Source organism: Microtus pennsylvanicus, chromosome 9 (genome assembly GCF_037038515.1).
Source record: "Microtus pennsylvanicus isolate mMicPen1 chromosome 9, mMicPen1.hap1, whole genome shotgun sequence".
Taxonomy (NCBI): domain Eukaryota; kingdom Metazoa; phylum Chordata; class Mammalia; order Rodentia; family Cricetidae; genus Microtus; species Microtus pennsylvanicus.
The window spans coordinates 66,770,563-66,786,239 of record NC_134587.1 but is presented as its reverse complement, the minus strand read 5'-3'; the positions used below and the strand labels follow the sequence as shown (position 1 = coordinate 66,786,239).

The window sequence follows — 15,677 nt, the reverse complement described above, 5'->3', positions numbered from 1 at the left end:
GGGCCTGGGTGGTCCCCTTTTACGGAGGAGAACCAGCCTTTTGGCCAGGTCTCCTTTCCCACAACAGTGCAGGCGTGTAGGTCAGGAAAAGCTGTGGTGGGAGGAGAGTCCTCTCAAATAAGGACCCCACCCCTGCCCTGCACTCTTTCTGCAGGCACTGACCTGAGCCCCTGGGACCTCAGATAGAACAAGCAGAGGAGTGAGGCAAAGCATTCAGAAATTGTGCTGATGGTGACATCGTAACATGTAGGGCTCGGCTGGCACCGGGATAGGCACCATGTGTCCCTGCTAGAGGACACCCAGAGAAGGTGGAGGAGGCTGGTGCCTCTTCCTTCCTGCACGTCTGACCCCTTGCATCCTTTCATTTCTGACCACAAGGATAAATGTGGGACAGGGACAACAATACACCAGCCAATCCTGGTGCGACAACAATACACCAGCCAATCCTGGTGCGACAACAATACACCAGCCAATCCTGGTGCCTAGGAGGCCGAGAGGTTCAGGACAAGGATCAGTTTATGATATTTGCCCCCTCTGAGGGCAACATGCCTTCAGGGTCCAGAGTCTAGGCTCATCTGGAGATCTGTGGGCTTTTGGGTGCGGGGGCGGGGTTCAGCACGCTGCACAGAGAAGCCAGAAGTGCAGAAGCATCTACACTCAACAAAGCAGAGAAGAATCCTTTGAAGATGTCATTCTGTCGCTCAAACTCCACCCCCACAGAACCCTATGGTCCTCTGACAGTCCTTAGGGGTCAGCTTCCAGGTGCCCCTTAGGCCTCCCGCCTTCTCTCTCCCTACCTCCTACCGCCCCAGCCTCTCTGGTTCCTCACTATTTATGAATCCACCAGGCATGCCACCCTTCTGGAATGTTCTTTCCTTCTTGTCTACATATGGCTCATTCCCTCATCATCTCTATGTCTTTGTTCAAACACAGCTATCCTATCCTGCTACTCGGTTTCTTTATTCTGACCTGTTCATCCCCATACCACTGTGAGGCCATATCACATATAACACATTATGTATTCTCACACACATCATGTTATCCATGGGCTCATAACAGAAGGACGATTTCACAAAGGCAGAATCTTGTTTTGCTTTCTTGCCCAAGAACTGACTTCATTCCCCTGCCTACAATGGTGTCAAACATGTATCTGACACTTGAGAAATATTTGCCAGCTGGGCTAGCCCACGACAACAGAGCCCTATCATCAGACACAGAACACACAGACTTGGTCCCGCTCAAGGACTTGGGACTGCTGAGGCATTAACACTCTTCTGGTCTGACTGGAGCCAACATCAGTCCTTCTGACCCCGGAAATTCTAAGGGTCTGCTAGTCCCATGAATGTTAACTCAATTTAGGGCATTAAAATAATCTATGGATTTAACTTGCTTGAAATAACATAGGCAATATTAAGAAGCCCATGTCACACCCCAAAGCTCCAGTGTTTGGTCACTTGTACTTCCCAAAGCTTACAGATGTTCTCAGCTGCCCATCTTTTTCCTTCTGCAAAGGGGGAGCTGGCCTACTTAGGAGCTCCCCATAGGGTTTCCAACCAGGTTCCTAGAGGGCAGCTACAATCCCCATAGCTGTAGATGGCTGTTCTGGAACCCTCTGGACCTGAAGAGTGAGAGAAGCGTACGCGTCAGCAGCCACCACAAGACAACACAGACGACACGCCATGCACACGCAACAGATGCCCATGGGGACAGCCATGAGATGCATGGGGTGGGGCGGAGCTAGGAGTCCTCTGTGGCATGCACTCGTGAACTCTGACAGCTCTGTCCACTCGGCCAGGTGGAGACGGTGGAGAACAGAAAGTACAAGCGAATGAGTCGTCAGGATGAGGTCAGAGGCAGAGAGAGAGGAGACAGGACATGATCAGTAGACGAGCTCCACGCCTGCTGGGGCCACACAGCATGTTTCAGGAGACACAGGACATGAGAGAGAACGGGGGAGGTTTGGCATGCACAGGCCCCACCTGACAGAAGGAGGCCCTGTGTCCAGCCTGGTCTAGAACTCACCTGCCCCTGGCTACTCCCTGCTTCCTGGTGGCACCCCAAGCAGTGACTCAGGTGCCCTTGGATCCGATATGTGCATGACTAGGGACAGTCTTTAAAACTACCGGCTTGGGGAGCACTGCTGTCACCCCATAGCTGTCCATAGGGAGGTATGGGACATCAGAAGGAGACACATCTCACAGCTGACAAGATTTTCAAAGTTAGTAAGCAGCTTGGAATCTAACCCAACTTCTGTGGATGAGGAGATGTCTCCACCACGCGAGAGCCAGCAGACAGGAAGGACCTAACGTGCAGGCTTCTGGGCCCCCACACTGGACTGAGGAGAAAGTGGGGCCCTGCTCATGCCCACTGGCCAGAGAGAGGGTGGACAAAGAGAAAGGTCTTGGGACCTCCAGGCTCTGCTCCTTCACGGAAGTGCCTGCTTGGCAAAGGTCAGGGCCTCCTGGACTTCATCTCCTTGAGATGGGCCACCCTGGGGGCTCCCTGCCATGCTGAACCACACTGAAGAGTGCAGGTGACAGGTGAGATGAGGAAAAGGGGAGAGAGTGTGACTGGGCTCAAGGAGAAGACACCCTTAGTCCCGAGGGTTCACGGTGGGATTTCAAACAGCATCAACCGATCCCCGTTAGGCCCTGGGCCAGAGCCTCCCTGTGCCTTGCTTCCTAACCACTGAAAATTCAGGGACCCAGGACATAGGTCCTCTTGTGCCTTGTGAAACAGAAAGCTTGGAGATTCTAGGTCAAGGACCTAGGCAACTTTTTTCCAGACTCAAATCCTTTCCTGCCATGCCAGGCCCTTCTGGGACCTTCGTTCTGGGGCTGGTGGTGAGGACCTGGGAACTACTCCCCATGTGGGCACAGAGGCAGACAGCCCTGGAGGAGGATGCCCACCTGCAGAGGTGGGTGCCACCTGTCTCTCTCACTTGCCTCTACTCTCCCTGGTAGGAGGAGCTCATCGCTGACAACCCTCCCATCCACAGGAGGGAGAGATGGTTTAGGGGAAATGAAGTGTCTTGGAAAGGGGCCTAGGAGGCAGGGCCCCAGCTCGGCCTGGTCTCACAGGAGACTCACCATTCATCTGGGAGGGTGATAATGAATAGTCCCGGTCCCCGTGCCGCCGGTCTGGTTTGAGGTTGCGGCTCTGCCTGCCGGAGCCCTCCAGCATGTTAACGATCTCGCTTCTATCGATGTTCCGCAGGGCTGTGTACAGATTCTCCACTGTTGGCAGAGAAGAGAGGAGGCGGCTTAAGGGGCAAGCTCACATGGTTCTAGAGCAATGGGAATGCCATGCAGATTTAATGGCCATGGGGCAGGAGGAAGTCTGGGGAAGAGAAATAGTTCCCCTTTTTGGCTAACATCTTTTTATACAAAAGGTCTACAGAAAACTCAGAGTGGCAGTTGTGGTTTGGCTTTTTTGTTTTGTTTTGTTTCTTTCAACGCTGGGGATGGAGCCCATGGCCTTGTGCATGCTTGGCAAGTGTTCTGGTTCTGTTGAGCACAAACCAGAAACATCTAAAGATAGGTGTGTGTGTGTGTGTTGAGAGAGAGAAAGAGAGAGCGCTATAGAGATGTGTGTGTGTGTGTGTGTGTGTGTGTGTGTGTGTGTGTGAGAGAGAGAGAGAGAGAGAGAGAGAGAGAGAGAGAGAGAGAGAGAGAGAGAGAAACCAAGACCAAAGACTGTTCTTTTGAAGTCCTGGTCTACATCAGTGGATGTAAGAAGCGGATGGAAGCATCCAGCTCCCGCACAGGGCAGGATTTGGAGGAGTTGCTGAGAAAGAGTAGTGAGACACGTCTTTCTCCAGGCAGGAGGAGGGTGTTCCTAAGAACAAGAACTGAAGCCAACCAGGGCAGGCCTGCCTGACTCTGCTCTGAAATCACAGCCCTCACCTGGTTGAGAAACTCAATGGGAATACTTTGAAAACAGGAGTCTTACATCTTATACCATACTATTCTGCGGGGTCCAGGGCAAGTTTTACCTCTGAGAATGGGAAAGATGGAGGGCAAGAGCCAGTGGTAATGTGATCTGGTTGCCTAGGAGACCTCAAGACTATGAGAAGTGAGAGAAGGGATGGAGAGGGGAAACCGCAGGTCAGCAGCAGGACTGGAATCGGAAAAGACTCTGGTGAGGAGCGGATCTCTCTAGCCCGACAGACAGGCGACTGAATGGTACTGACACTTTGCATTTTCGCCTTCACGGGCCACCCAGAGGGTCAGCAAGGCCGCACTCTGCTCCAACAAGGAGTTGGGGTTTTCTACACGGATCCGGTTGATGTCTTCCACAGTGAACTGCAGCTCCCGGGCCAGCTCTGTAGGCAAAGAACCAAGAGTCAATATGAGTGCTGAGCTTGTCACAGTCCCCATTAAATCTGGGGTTCCTCCCCACCAGGAAAGACGGGGCAGAACAAGTGCCTGCCTCCTTGTGTTCCTAGTGGATGGGGTGGGAAAGAGGCAGTGAATGAGAAAATGAAGACGTTTCCTTTCTTCTCGCATGACTTCACTGAGGAAGTGTTGAGAATGAGCTTCCTCAGGGAACAGGACCAGCTAGTCCTCAGACTTCGAAGGCACTACAGCGCAGGCCACCTGCAGCCTTGCACAGGTGGCCACTGGCAGTCCTCCAAGAACTGGAGGATAGAAAGGCAGCCCTGTGGTTACTATGGCACCTCCCTCTGTTACTTTTATTGTGACTGCTTCCAGAGGTTTAGAAGGGGAATACTTCAGGGTACTTAAGTATGAGGAAGACTGGAGAGAAGGTGAGCACAAGAACATGCCTATACAACACCCACACACAAGCACACGCACACATACACCACACATAAGAGCACAGACCATATACTTGCCTGCAGTTGTGCACAGGTGCAGTGCACAACATACTCATGTGTATATATTCATGGGCATGTATAGACACAGTGCGTCCTTGACACACATACACACATGCACACACCAAGCAGGAATAGAAATAGCATGAAGAACAGATAGTTCTTGAATTTTGAAGTCCTGTCACACGCCTTTTCAGCGAGTTCCCACTGTGGTATCTGAGTCTAGAGCACTGTGGTGAGAGCACACAGGATGGCCACAACAAAGAGTGAGAAGAGACAGCAAGTCCGTTTACAGAGCCCGAGGCCGCATCAACGTGTGGGGCATTGTCGTCTGCCGACCTGCTTCCCTTCCAATACTGTCTGCCCTGTGGTAGCCAGGGAGTACCACAGGCTCAGCTATAGCCAGAGGTGAAAAGGAACATCTGGAGACCTTGCCTTTCCCCCCTTTCCCACAGTAAGCTGCCTCTGAGAAGGAAATGAGTAACACTGAGAAGGCAGTGGACACAGACACAAGATACACACATACATACACACATACATACATACATACATACATACATACACATAAACATATACACACATGTATATGTAACACATACATACATACACACATACATACACACACATAAACATATACACACATGTATATGTAACACATACATACATACACACATACATACACACACATAAACATATACACACATGTATATGTAACACATACATACATACACACATACATACACACACATAAACATATACACACATGTATATGTAACACATACATACATACACACACATACACACACATAAACATATACACACATGTATATGTAACACATACATACATACACACACATACATACATACACACATACACATATACACACATGTATATGTAACACATACATACATACACACATACACATATACACACATATGTATATGTAACACACACATACATACACATACATAAACATACACACATGTATATGTAACACATACATACATACACACATACATACATACACACACATATACACACATGTGTATATGTAACACATACATACATACACACATATACACACATATGTATATGTAACACATACATACACACATATACATATGCACACATATAAATATACATACGTACGTATGTACACACACACACACATATATAATTTGTCTGTGCACTAACGTTTATTTGTTTGATTTTCTGTGTTCTGTCACTAACTACCAACTTGCTTTATGAAGGTGGACCTGCACATTCCCGGCAATAAAGCCAGGTGAACCAATACATCCAGCTTACACCATCAAGAGCTGGTGTGGATAATATAAAATCTGATGTTTATTTTCAAAGGTGTCTCAAGCCAGCTTAGGTCCAGCTCAGCCACAAAGGCCCAGGAAAGGCTGGAGCTAATGCCCGCTGGCCTAGTTATTCCCCACCACTCAAACCAGCAGCTGAGAGTAGAAACTTAGTAACCGCCAAGTCTGCCTGCGAGACTGTGCACCTATTAAGCTTTGAAATAAACAGAATTTAAATGTAGAGATGAACTCAGACAACAGTTTTTGTTGAGAAAAATTAAAATAAATAACAGTAGGAAACATCAAACCCAGCTGGCATGTAAGATTATTCCCGCCTGATTATTACATAAGGCTCACGACTTAGGATTTCTCAACTCTTGCCTGTGCTCAGCTGGTGCTCCTGATGGCTTAGGCTGATACTCAATTTGGCAAGGTCGTAAAATAAATGGCGGTTTCCCCTGAGTCTCAGTACTCTTGCTATAAAGTAAGGACAGTGGTTTTTCTCAATGCTTAGAGGGGAAGCAGACAAATGGGGAGGGGGCAGGCAGCTCACTGCCCTGCACTGGTACCCAAGGCTGTTGCTTATAAAATGGGCCACCACCGACTCATGCACAATGGGTGATGAGGTGAGGGCTGGACACCCTTCACCCTGGCTCACCCAGGAGGAAGGGTCATGGGGTTAGGTAGATGAGGGTTTTTCTTCTTTCTGTCCACATTCCATAACTCACCCGCCCAGCTGAGACCAAGGTGCTCCGTGATGACCGCCATCTTCATATCTGCACGGTCTGTGTCGCTGGCAAAACCTGGGAAGAGTCATCGGATTGCAGTTAGCAGCCGGGGCGGGTTGCAGCATGGATGAGGTGGGCCTGCGGCCCTTACAGAAGGATGCTCAGGTTACACAGGACTTTCAGATTACACTGTCAGGTAGAAACCTAAGGGGAGGGCTTTGTCTGCTGCAGACAAAACAAGATGAATGGACGCCAGGACAGTCCTTGAACAGACTGCCTCGTTCTTGTAAGAGCAAGCATATTGGGGTGCTAGGCAAGGGGCTCCTACCAAGCCGGGACTCGCTGAGGATGCTATATCGAAGGGAAAGGGGCGTCAGGGTCCTCCTCCTGTCTTCTGCTCCACTGCCCTGCAGAAGACAAAGAAAGGGTACGATGGATTTTGGGTGTACTCCCTCTTAAAGAAGCTGATACAAGCGCTCATACTTTGGCAAAAGGGCATAGTGGTCCATGGCCTGAGAGATAAAATGCGTGGAAAGAGGTGGGAGTGAAGGGAGGCTGCGATATCTAAATACTTCATGAATAATATCCATAATGCCAGACCCAAGGAGCCATTATCATGTGAGCAGCTCTATTCCATACACACAGCTATCTGTGAAGCAGGTAGGTATAATTCTAGCTTCGATTTCATTGGTGAGGAAACCGAGGCATATAACTTGCACAAGATTCCCCATTAGAGACCGATTTTGAATTCAAACTCAGCTTTTCCTTCCGGATTCTCTTTTGCTCAGTGGCTCATTTCTGACTCACACTGGCCTAAGGTTTAATACCAGGGTCTGTTTGTAGGCACTGGCAACTCCATCTGAGAGAGAAATGGGTTCATTTCTCTCATCTCCGGAAAGAAAAGAGAAATCGAGACACATTTTTGAAGGTGACCTTGTTTCTCTTCTAGGTGTCCACAGAAGGCCAATGACTCATACAACAGCACAGTAGCCCTGACAGAAATAAGGAGACATCTTGAGGGTGGAGTTGCTCCAAAGGTCCGATCTGCGCCATGATGCTCTTTTAGGGACCAGAAAGAGTCCATTGGTCCAGACTCCTTGACTGAGCATGGAAACGTGGGTTTTGACAGTGGCTGGGGACACCAGGGTCCCCTTGTTTGAGGGGAAAGATGGGCAAATAAATGGAAAAGAGACTTAACAACTTCTGTCTATGAGTAACTGATCCTGGACAAGTCCCCATTCAGCTGTAAGTATCAGAGGCCTCAAGAACAGCAGGGGGCTCTGTCTTCCCCGTTCTAGGGAGGCTGGATGTCAATATGAACAGCTCTGTCAGTGCCTGGCCCTGACATCTGCTCCTCACATCACATGACTAGGCTTTCTAGACTTTCCAGGGCAAGATTTCTCTCCCTAGTCACAAAACATATGTCCATAGCAGCGCAAGAACCCTAGGGAGCCTGGGGATTAAAGTTAGCGATTCAGAACGAAGAAAAGAAGCCTTTGGATGTCTGCGTGTTCTGGGGGCTTTGAAGGGACATTGGTGGGTGGCAGCTCACCTTGGTACAGGGCGGCATGGTGATATTCAGGTGACAGAGGATGTGCTGTGTGTCCTCGTACTTCATCGCCTTTCGCAGGAACGACAAGAACCCTCCCGGTTCACGACTGCTGTCTCTCACCTAGATTCAATTACACACAGGGAGCTTTAGCAGGACCCTTTATGCCTCCTAGACTGGTGTTCTCAGGGCTTCCTGCCACCCAAACTCCTAGACCAAGGAAAGAGGGTGGCCATAGGAGGCCAGCACCTTCACAGGGATGGCCAAACGGTTCTCTCGAAATGACTGGAAGTGGAAACTTCGTTGTTGGGTTGTTTTCTTGACAGGCACCAAGTTCCCAGAGAGTTCTGCAAATAGAGGCATTCCTTCCAGAACCTGCAGGAAAAGAAGAGCATACTGAGCTCCTATGGACAAGTCTGTAAGTCTGTGTTTCCCTCCCCCAGACTGTCCGTCACAGAGGCTGGGGACGGGTTATGATAAGCCTCGCCGCTCTTTTAGGGCAAATGTCACAAGTGAGCTGTGCTCTCTTGATGCAGACTTGAGATGAAGATGTTTCTAAGAACTCAGTGGCCTGTCAGGACAGCAGATCATGCTGTCTGGAAAGGTCCTGGTCTGTTCTTAGGTCTATCTGAAGATATTTTGTTTGTGAGAGGTGCCCAAAAGGCTACAAATGTGCCTCACACGTAAGGACTCCTGTGTGCATAACAACTTCAGCTGAGATGTTCTCGTGTGATTTTATCTGACAGCCGAGGAAGCTGAGGCCCATAGAAAATGAGTACTTTGACCAGTGAGTGCAGGGGCTGCATCAGAACCAGGCACACCTATGTCTCGGCCCTGAACTTCTGATTCCAAGCCAGCTCTCGGAGTTGGCTCTTTTGTCAACTTGAGACAAGTTGACATGTGAGAAGAGGAAACCCCAATTAGGAAAGGTCTTGGGGAAAAAAAAGGGAAAAATAAAGGTCCCCCCACCAGACTAGCCTGTGGGTAAACCTGCAGCACATTTTCTTGATTGATGATTGACGTGAGACGGTCCAGCTCACCATGGGCAGTGCCACTCATGGGCAAGGTGGCCCTAGGTTGTATATAAAAGCAGGCTGAGCAAGCCATGAGGGGCAAGTCAGTAAGCAATGTTCCTTCATGGCTTCTGCTTCAGTTCCTGCCTCTAAGTTCCTGACCTGAGTTCTTGCCCTGACTTTGTCTCACAATAGGCTGTGATATAGTGATGAACTATAAACTGAAATAAACCCCTTCCCCACCACGTTGCCTTTGGTCATGGTGTTTCATCACAGCAATAGAAATCCTAAATAAAAGACATCAGCTTTCCCAGGTAAGTCCAGCTAAGATTCAGAGGCCAGACTCTCAGATGGTCCCTAGCTTATTATATATAAACATGAAAGAGATTCTTGGGATTGGTAATAATTTATAATTGATAACAATATATAATTAATATAATAAAATTATTGGTAATAATTTACCAATTAATAATTGGTAAAAACTCAGTTTCTATCCTCTCATCTTTTAACCACATAGTCTCTGCTTTCCTAGATGCTACCACGTACCAGGGCTGCTGGTAGAAACAGGGAGTTTGGGTCAAATCCTACAGCTACTCTCTCTGCAACTTGAGTGTGACTTTAACCCTCTCTCCCAATCTTGGCTTCCCACTGGGTACACTGGGGTAATGAAGTTGCCTACAGTTAAGAGAACCAAATCTTATCTTATAAGCTAGGTACTTTAAGAAAAAAAGGATTTCAAAAAATGGTGTGTGTGTGTGTGTGTGTGTGTGTGTGTGTGTGTGAGAGAGAGAGAGAGAGAGAGAGAGAGAGAGAGAGAGAGAGAGAGAGGAGGGGAGTGTGTGTGTGTGTGTGTGTGTGTGTGTATGAGAGAGAGAGAGAGAGAGAGAGAGAGAGAGAGAGAGAGAGAGAGAGAGAGAGGAGGAGGGGAGAGAGAGAGAGTGTGTGTGTGTGTGTGTGTGTGTATGAGAGAGAGAAAGACGAGGGGAGAGAGTGTGTATGTGTGTGTATGAGACAGGGAGAGAGGGAGAGGGGGAGGGGGAGAGAGAGAGAGAGCAAGCAAGCAAGCGAGCACCACATGCATGCGGGTGCCCACAGAGGCCAGAAGAGGGCACTGGATCTCCTGGAACTAGAGTTACAGGTGGTTGTGAGCTATCTGACATGGGTGCTAGGAACTGAACCCAGGTCCTCTGCAAGAACAGTAAGTGCTCCTAATTGCTGATCCAGCTTTCCAGTCTTACAAGTTACAAGTGTGACAGATTCATACGAACTCCAGCAAATGCCAATTCTTACTAGAGAAGCCCCTGAGATGCCTGTGGTGGTGGCCCTCATGTTTGTCATGACTTATCTAAGAAGATTCTTGGGGAGCTGAAGCAGTACATCCTAATGGTCCCTACAACTTGGGAGGGAAGGCATCGTGATCCAGGAGCAGCCACCAGAGCCACCTTAACCCAGAGCTTCATTTTCTTGCAGGGCTGCTGTGAGGACAGCCGGGAACCATACCTCTATGTCCCTGCTCCGTGCCACCTCCACAAAGTTTTCATGCTGCTCCAGGGTCTTGTCCACTTTGTCATCGGTCATGCAGTAGCAGCGTAGCCGTCCTTCCCGCGGGTCATTCATCTTGGCAAAAATGACGAACTTGGCCATGTAGGGGACTGCCGTGAGCTCTTTGTACAACAGAGTGGCAAAGTGCACGGCCTCTGCAGTTCGAGGACAGTCCGACAGCCAAAACCTAAAAGGAGACGGCAAGCAGTGAGTATGGCCGTGCCACAGCAATGGAGCCCTGCCTGGTGGGGGAAGTGGCGGAGGACTCTCAAGCCCAGCCTGGGAGAGTGGGCCAGGCCACGAGGGTGGCTCCCTGCAGCCACCATGCTGGGCTAGGAAGGGCCGAGTCGTACCTGGCTGACACATTGGTGGTGAAGTTGGCACACTCGTTGGCGTACACAAGCTTGGTTGTTCCCGTTATATCTTCCCACTGGGCTTGGTCAGTTCCACCTACAACAGCATCAACAGCAGGGCTGGGGCGATGCTTTCCATTCATAAGCAGAGAGCTTACGTGTATGTGTGTGTGTGTGTGTGTGTGTGTGTGTGTGTGTGTGTGCAAAGCCAGAAACGAAACATCAGGGGGATCCTTGGTCTACAACTTTATTTCCCCATGCTGTGCTGACGACTTACACACAGGTCATTTTTCTCTCATCCCCAGGGAAGTCATAAGAGCCCAATGTAGTTGCTGGCTTTATCTCTGCACCACGCAGTGTGTGTCCTAAACCAGTTGCTGCCAAGGAAGCAGGCACCACGAGCGCCACTCACCAATGACACTGCACAGGAGGCGTAGGCTGGTGGTATCTCCCTCCCCGCTGTCTCTTGGGTTGTCAGTCCAGGAGGGAGGGAGTGGGATCCGAAGCCCAATGGGGCGGTGGAACTTCCGGCGCCTTGGCTCAACAGTGACAATGGGGCTGAAGGTGGCCTGGTTGCCGAGGAGCTTGGTCACCAGCTCATCTGGGACAGGCTGGGCCTGTGAAGTGCCAAAGACAGAGGGCTCAGCCCCAGGCAGTCAGATAGGGTCAGCTGGGTACCCTCAAAGTTCAGGTTAGGAGGTGACTACCCCCCAGGACTCCCCCATATACTTTGACCGGAGGACGTCCCCCTAGGCCTGACCCCATGACTGAGTGTCTTCCTGACTTTCTATCTCCAACTCTATTTTTTTCCTCAGCGCTTTGGCCCACTTTGGGCCTTCTGTGGAATCCTTCCTGGAGGACACAGATGACCACACTCAGTAGCCATGCTGGGCTGTCTACAACTCTTTGAGAAACACGTGGTTACCGCGCCCTCCCAGAGTTCCTTAAGCGTCTTCTCCAGGGCCTGACCTCCACGTAATCTTAGGAACTGACAGAAAGGGGCCACGTCACCTGTAGAGCCAGCTTCACTTTCTTGGTGACAGCATTTTCAGGGAATGTTGCCTGTACCATGGGCACCAGCTTGCTTCTTAGGGAGCCCCCTTCAGGACCGATGGTGTCATAGTCCTGGCAGAGCCGGGACATGATCACAAAGTACAGGGGGAAGTCGGTGGTGATGATGCGGCAAACTCGCTTCTTTTCCAGCTCCTCCAAGCTCCCCAGCTCTGGAATCACAAGTTGCCTCAGGATGAGCCTTGACTGAGGTGCCAGAGTCTCCACATCCTGGACATATACCCTCCCTAGGGGCTTGGCAGGGAGGTGGCCTAGAAGACTCTGGCTGAGCCCTGACTGTGGCCGCAGGGTTTCCCTAGTGGCTTGGCAGGGAGGTGGCCTGGAAGGAGAAGCATTTGAACCCAGAGGCCCAGTAGAAGAGGCACTGCGCACAGTGGTGGGGGGCGCTTTACCCTCTCACATATCCTGGGGATCCAGCACTTTGTAAGAAGGACCATTCCCTGTCTCTCTTAGCCTCACACTCCAGGCAGTGATGACAGACCAACTGGAGTGTGCAGCCCCAGATCCCACGTTCCTAAAGCAGGAAACCCGCCTGGAACTCTAGGGCCCCTTTACCTTCGTCCATGCCGTTAAGGATCTGGTCCAGGTAGCTTTCTCCATAGCGGCTCTTATGTTCCTTCCACACAGAGCCATTCTCGCTCCTCAGAACCACCAGTTCACGGTCCCCACGGCCATGCGAGGCGAAATGGGGGATCTCCACAATCACGGGGCTAAGGTAGAACATAGCAAATAGTGGGAGGATGTTTAGAGGAGGCCGGATGCCTGGACACAGGGGATGGCAGTGGGCCCTGCTCACAGCCTGTAGTGAGAAGGACCTACTGGCCAGGGCTGGGGAGGAACGGAGCTGCCCTGGGCCACTGAGGCGGAGCTCCGGGGAACCCAGTGGGCTTTAGGTGGGTGAGAAAAGAGAACCTGTGGTTCATTCCTCTCAAGGGCCTAGGAGACCCTCTGTGGGGAATGCCTTCCAGATGAGCATTCTGGTGCTCATTTGAATAAACCCTAGGTCCCCAAATAGCCAAATTTCCTCTCTTCTCCTCTCTAGTATCCTAGCGTTTTTGAGAGTAGCCAGCTCCTCTAGAGCCATAGACTGCTTCACGGGCCCAAGAAGGGCAGGCAAGCCCGTTTGTCACCACAGCAAAGAAATGAGATGCTGGGCGCTGCCCAGGTAGGGTGGTCCTTCAGTCTTAGCTGAAGTGGCAGGAACTGGTTGGGGACACATTCACCAGGACGGCATATCTCACCTAAGGAACTGGGCCCCCGTAGGTCCCAGTGCAATGATCCTGCTGGCCAGGCCCTCTTCCTCAGCCAGCGGGGGTGGTGTGCTCAGCTTCTGAGGCTTGACCAAGCGGCAGGTGATGCGGGTGGGTGCTGCACACGTCCGGGGAGGGATCACTACCCTCAGGCCATTATGACGACTTCCCCTCATGGATCCTCCCCGGGCATCCACCATGAAGCTCACCAGAAACCTAGAGGCACAGGTAGATCATGACTGGGCTGACTTCCTTCTCAAGGGCAGGAAAAGTGGGTCCCAGATTGGTACAACACTCACCCTGTGTGGACGGGGCTGGCCACGGGGCTAATGTTGTCTGAGGTCTCTGTGGCTGGGCTACTGGGGATGAGGGAATCCTCATCATATTCTTTAGATCCCTGCAGAAAAACAGAAAGCTTCCGGTCTCCATCTTACCCCTAGTTTACACAAACATGTGCCCAGGTCCTGGAGCTCATCTGGGAGAAACCGCTTCCATGAAATGAACTCTGATCCCTTTAGTCTCTCTCCTTGCTCGCTGTCCTCTGCTCGATGCACAAATTGATCACTTGTCCATCCTTCTCTCCTGCCATTCCCCCGACCCGTGCTTTCTTCTCCAGGGCTGGTGCCAAATCCTGCACCATCGCCTCATGGCTACTTGCCCTATTGGCACTGCATGAGGAGGGCTCTGTGAGGTGAGCCCATCAGGCTGTGGGGCTCCCATTCCTCCCCAGTGGAAGGAGATTATTCATTGCCTCACAGAAACCCATGCATCTAAGTCCACACTCAGAGCTGGCAGGAGCTCCGTCATAGGAGACAATTAAACCCAGCTGTGGATATGGAGCCCTAGATGGGCAATTAGTATAGTGCAATATGGTGTACCCCTCTGACTGGGTTTATGACTTAAGCAAAGATGTGGAAAGAGATGTTGGGGCTCTGCTTAGCACATACAAAGCCCTGGGTTCTCTCCGTGTGTGTGTGTGTGTGTGTGTGTGTGTGTGTGTGTGTGTGTAGAGAGAGAGAGAGAGAATGGGATGATTACAGGACAAGACTCATTCAGGCCCCCTGGGTTTGTTCCTGCTGCTGTAAGAGCATCTAGGGACAATGTCACAGTGGTATCAAGGTCCCATCTGACTATCTCTCAGACTCATGGCAACACCAATGTTGTATTGTGCTGATACCCGAGCACAATATTTTCAGTCTCATAAGCCTTTGTGGAGGGGGGGAGGGGATGCAGCCCACCTTGGCAGTCAGGCCTTGACATGGCCAGTTTTCAACACATCGATTCTCCCACCTCCCCTCTCCCACCTCCCCAGGAGATGGTCTTGCTCTGGTGGAAAGTGCCAATGGACTAGCAAAACTGTCTGAAATCCTCCTCCTCCTCCTCCTCTATCTACCTTTTTGGACAAATTCGTGTGAAAGGCAAGGAAGGCACAAGCCAGGGTACTGTCAGGAATAACTGTTATGCAGAGAACAGTGCGATACCCCTCTGTCAGTGTTGGGGTTTCCGGCTTCTATGATCAAATGAGGGAAGAGGAGGGAAGACAGTGGCCCCTTCTGCAGAGAGAGGAAGCTTCCTTCCTGCTCCCACAGCTGGCCGGCCCGAGTATTTTACAGCACGTTATGATGGTGTTTCTCACACTTGAAGCCCTCTGAGGCTCCCAGAACTCACAATGGCCATAATGAGTGTGCCAACTGTACCAGGCTCTACAGAACACAGGGAACCATGGTTCTGAAGGTGTGAGCTTCTCTACTTCAGCTCCTACTGTCCTAGGTCATAGGAACACAATCATGGAATGTCCACACTCTCTGCCACAGGAAGAGACAAGGAGTTCCTTACCTGTTCCGCATCTTCAGATCGGATGATCACAGTCTCAGGGGTGACACAAGGGATCCTTGGGATGGCTGGAGATTCCACCCTATGAATCGGGGACATTAGAAATTAAAAGAGCAGAACATTTGATGTAGGTCCCTCCGTCACTCCTGAGAGACCTAAGTGACAAACCTCAGTCCATCTGTAACGACCTGGCTGGTTCATC

The 15,677-nt window shown here is 50.6% G+C and overlaps 1 protein-coding gene across 22 annotated transcripts in view; it reads right to left on the bottom strand.

Annotated features, from left to right (window-relative positions):
• The window catches only part of Ank1 (ankyrin 1), a 174,685-nt gene that overhangs the window by 20,770 nt on the left and 138,238 nt on the right, over positions 1–15,677 (bottom strand). For all 22 annotated transcript variants that reach the window (XR_012911844.1, XM_075986335.1, XM_075986353.1 and 19 more), the window contains 14 exons: positions 15,479–15,557; positions 13,942–14,039; positions 13,639–13,858; positions 12,948–13,107; positions 12,333–12,544; positions 11,734–11,938; positions 11,322–11,418; positions 10,927–11,155; positions 8,663–8,788; positions 8,417–8,536; positions 7,193–7,271; positions 6,865–6,939; positions 4,193–4,324; positions 3,090–3,236 (listed from right to left, as the gene is read on the bottom strand). Coding sequence is in view for 21 of the 22 variants with exons in the window: in XM_075986335.1 (XP_075842450.1) it covers positions 3,090–3,236; positions 4,193–4,324; positions 6,865–6,939; positions 7,193–7,271; positions 8,417–8,536; positions 8,663–8,788; positions 10,927–11,155; positions 11,322–11,418; positions 11,734–11,938; positions 12,333–12,544; positions 12,948–13,107; positions 13,639–13,858; positions 13,942–14,039; positions 15,479–15,557 (1,979 nt within the window). In the remaining variant the exon portion in view is untranslated. The remainder of the gene's footprint in view (positions 1–3,089; positions 3,237–4,192; positions 4,325–6,864; positions 6,940–7,192; positions 7,272–8,416; positions 8,537–8,662; positions 8,789–10,926; positions 11,156–11,321; positions 11,419–11,733; positions 11,939–12,332; positions 12,545–12,947; positions 13,108–13,638; positions 13,859–13,941; positions 14,040–15,478; positions 15,558–15,677) is intronic.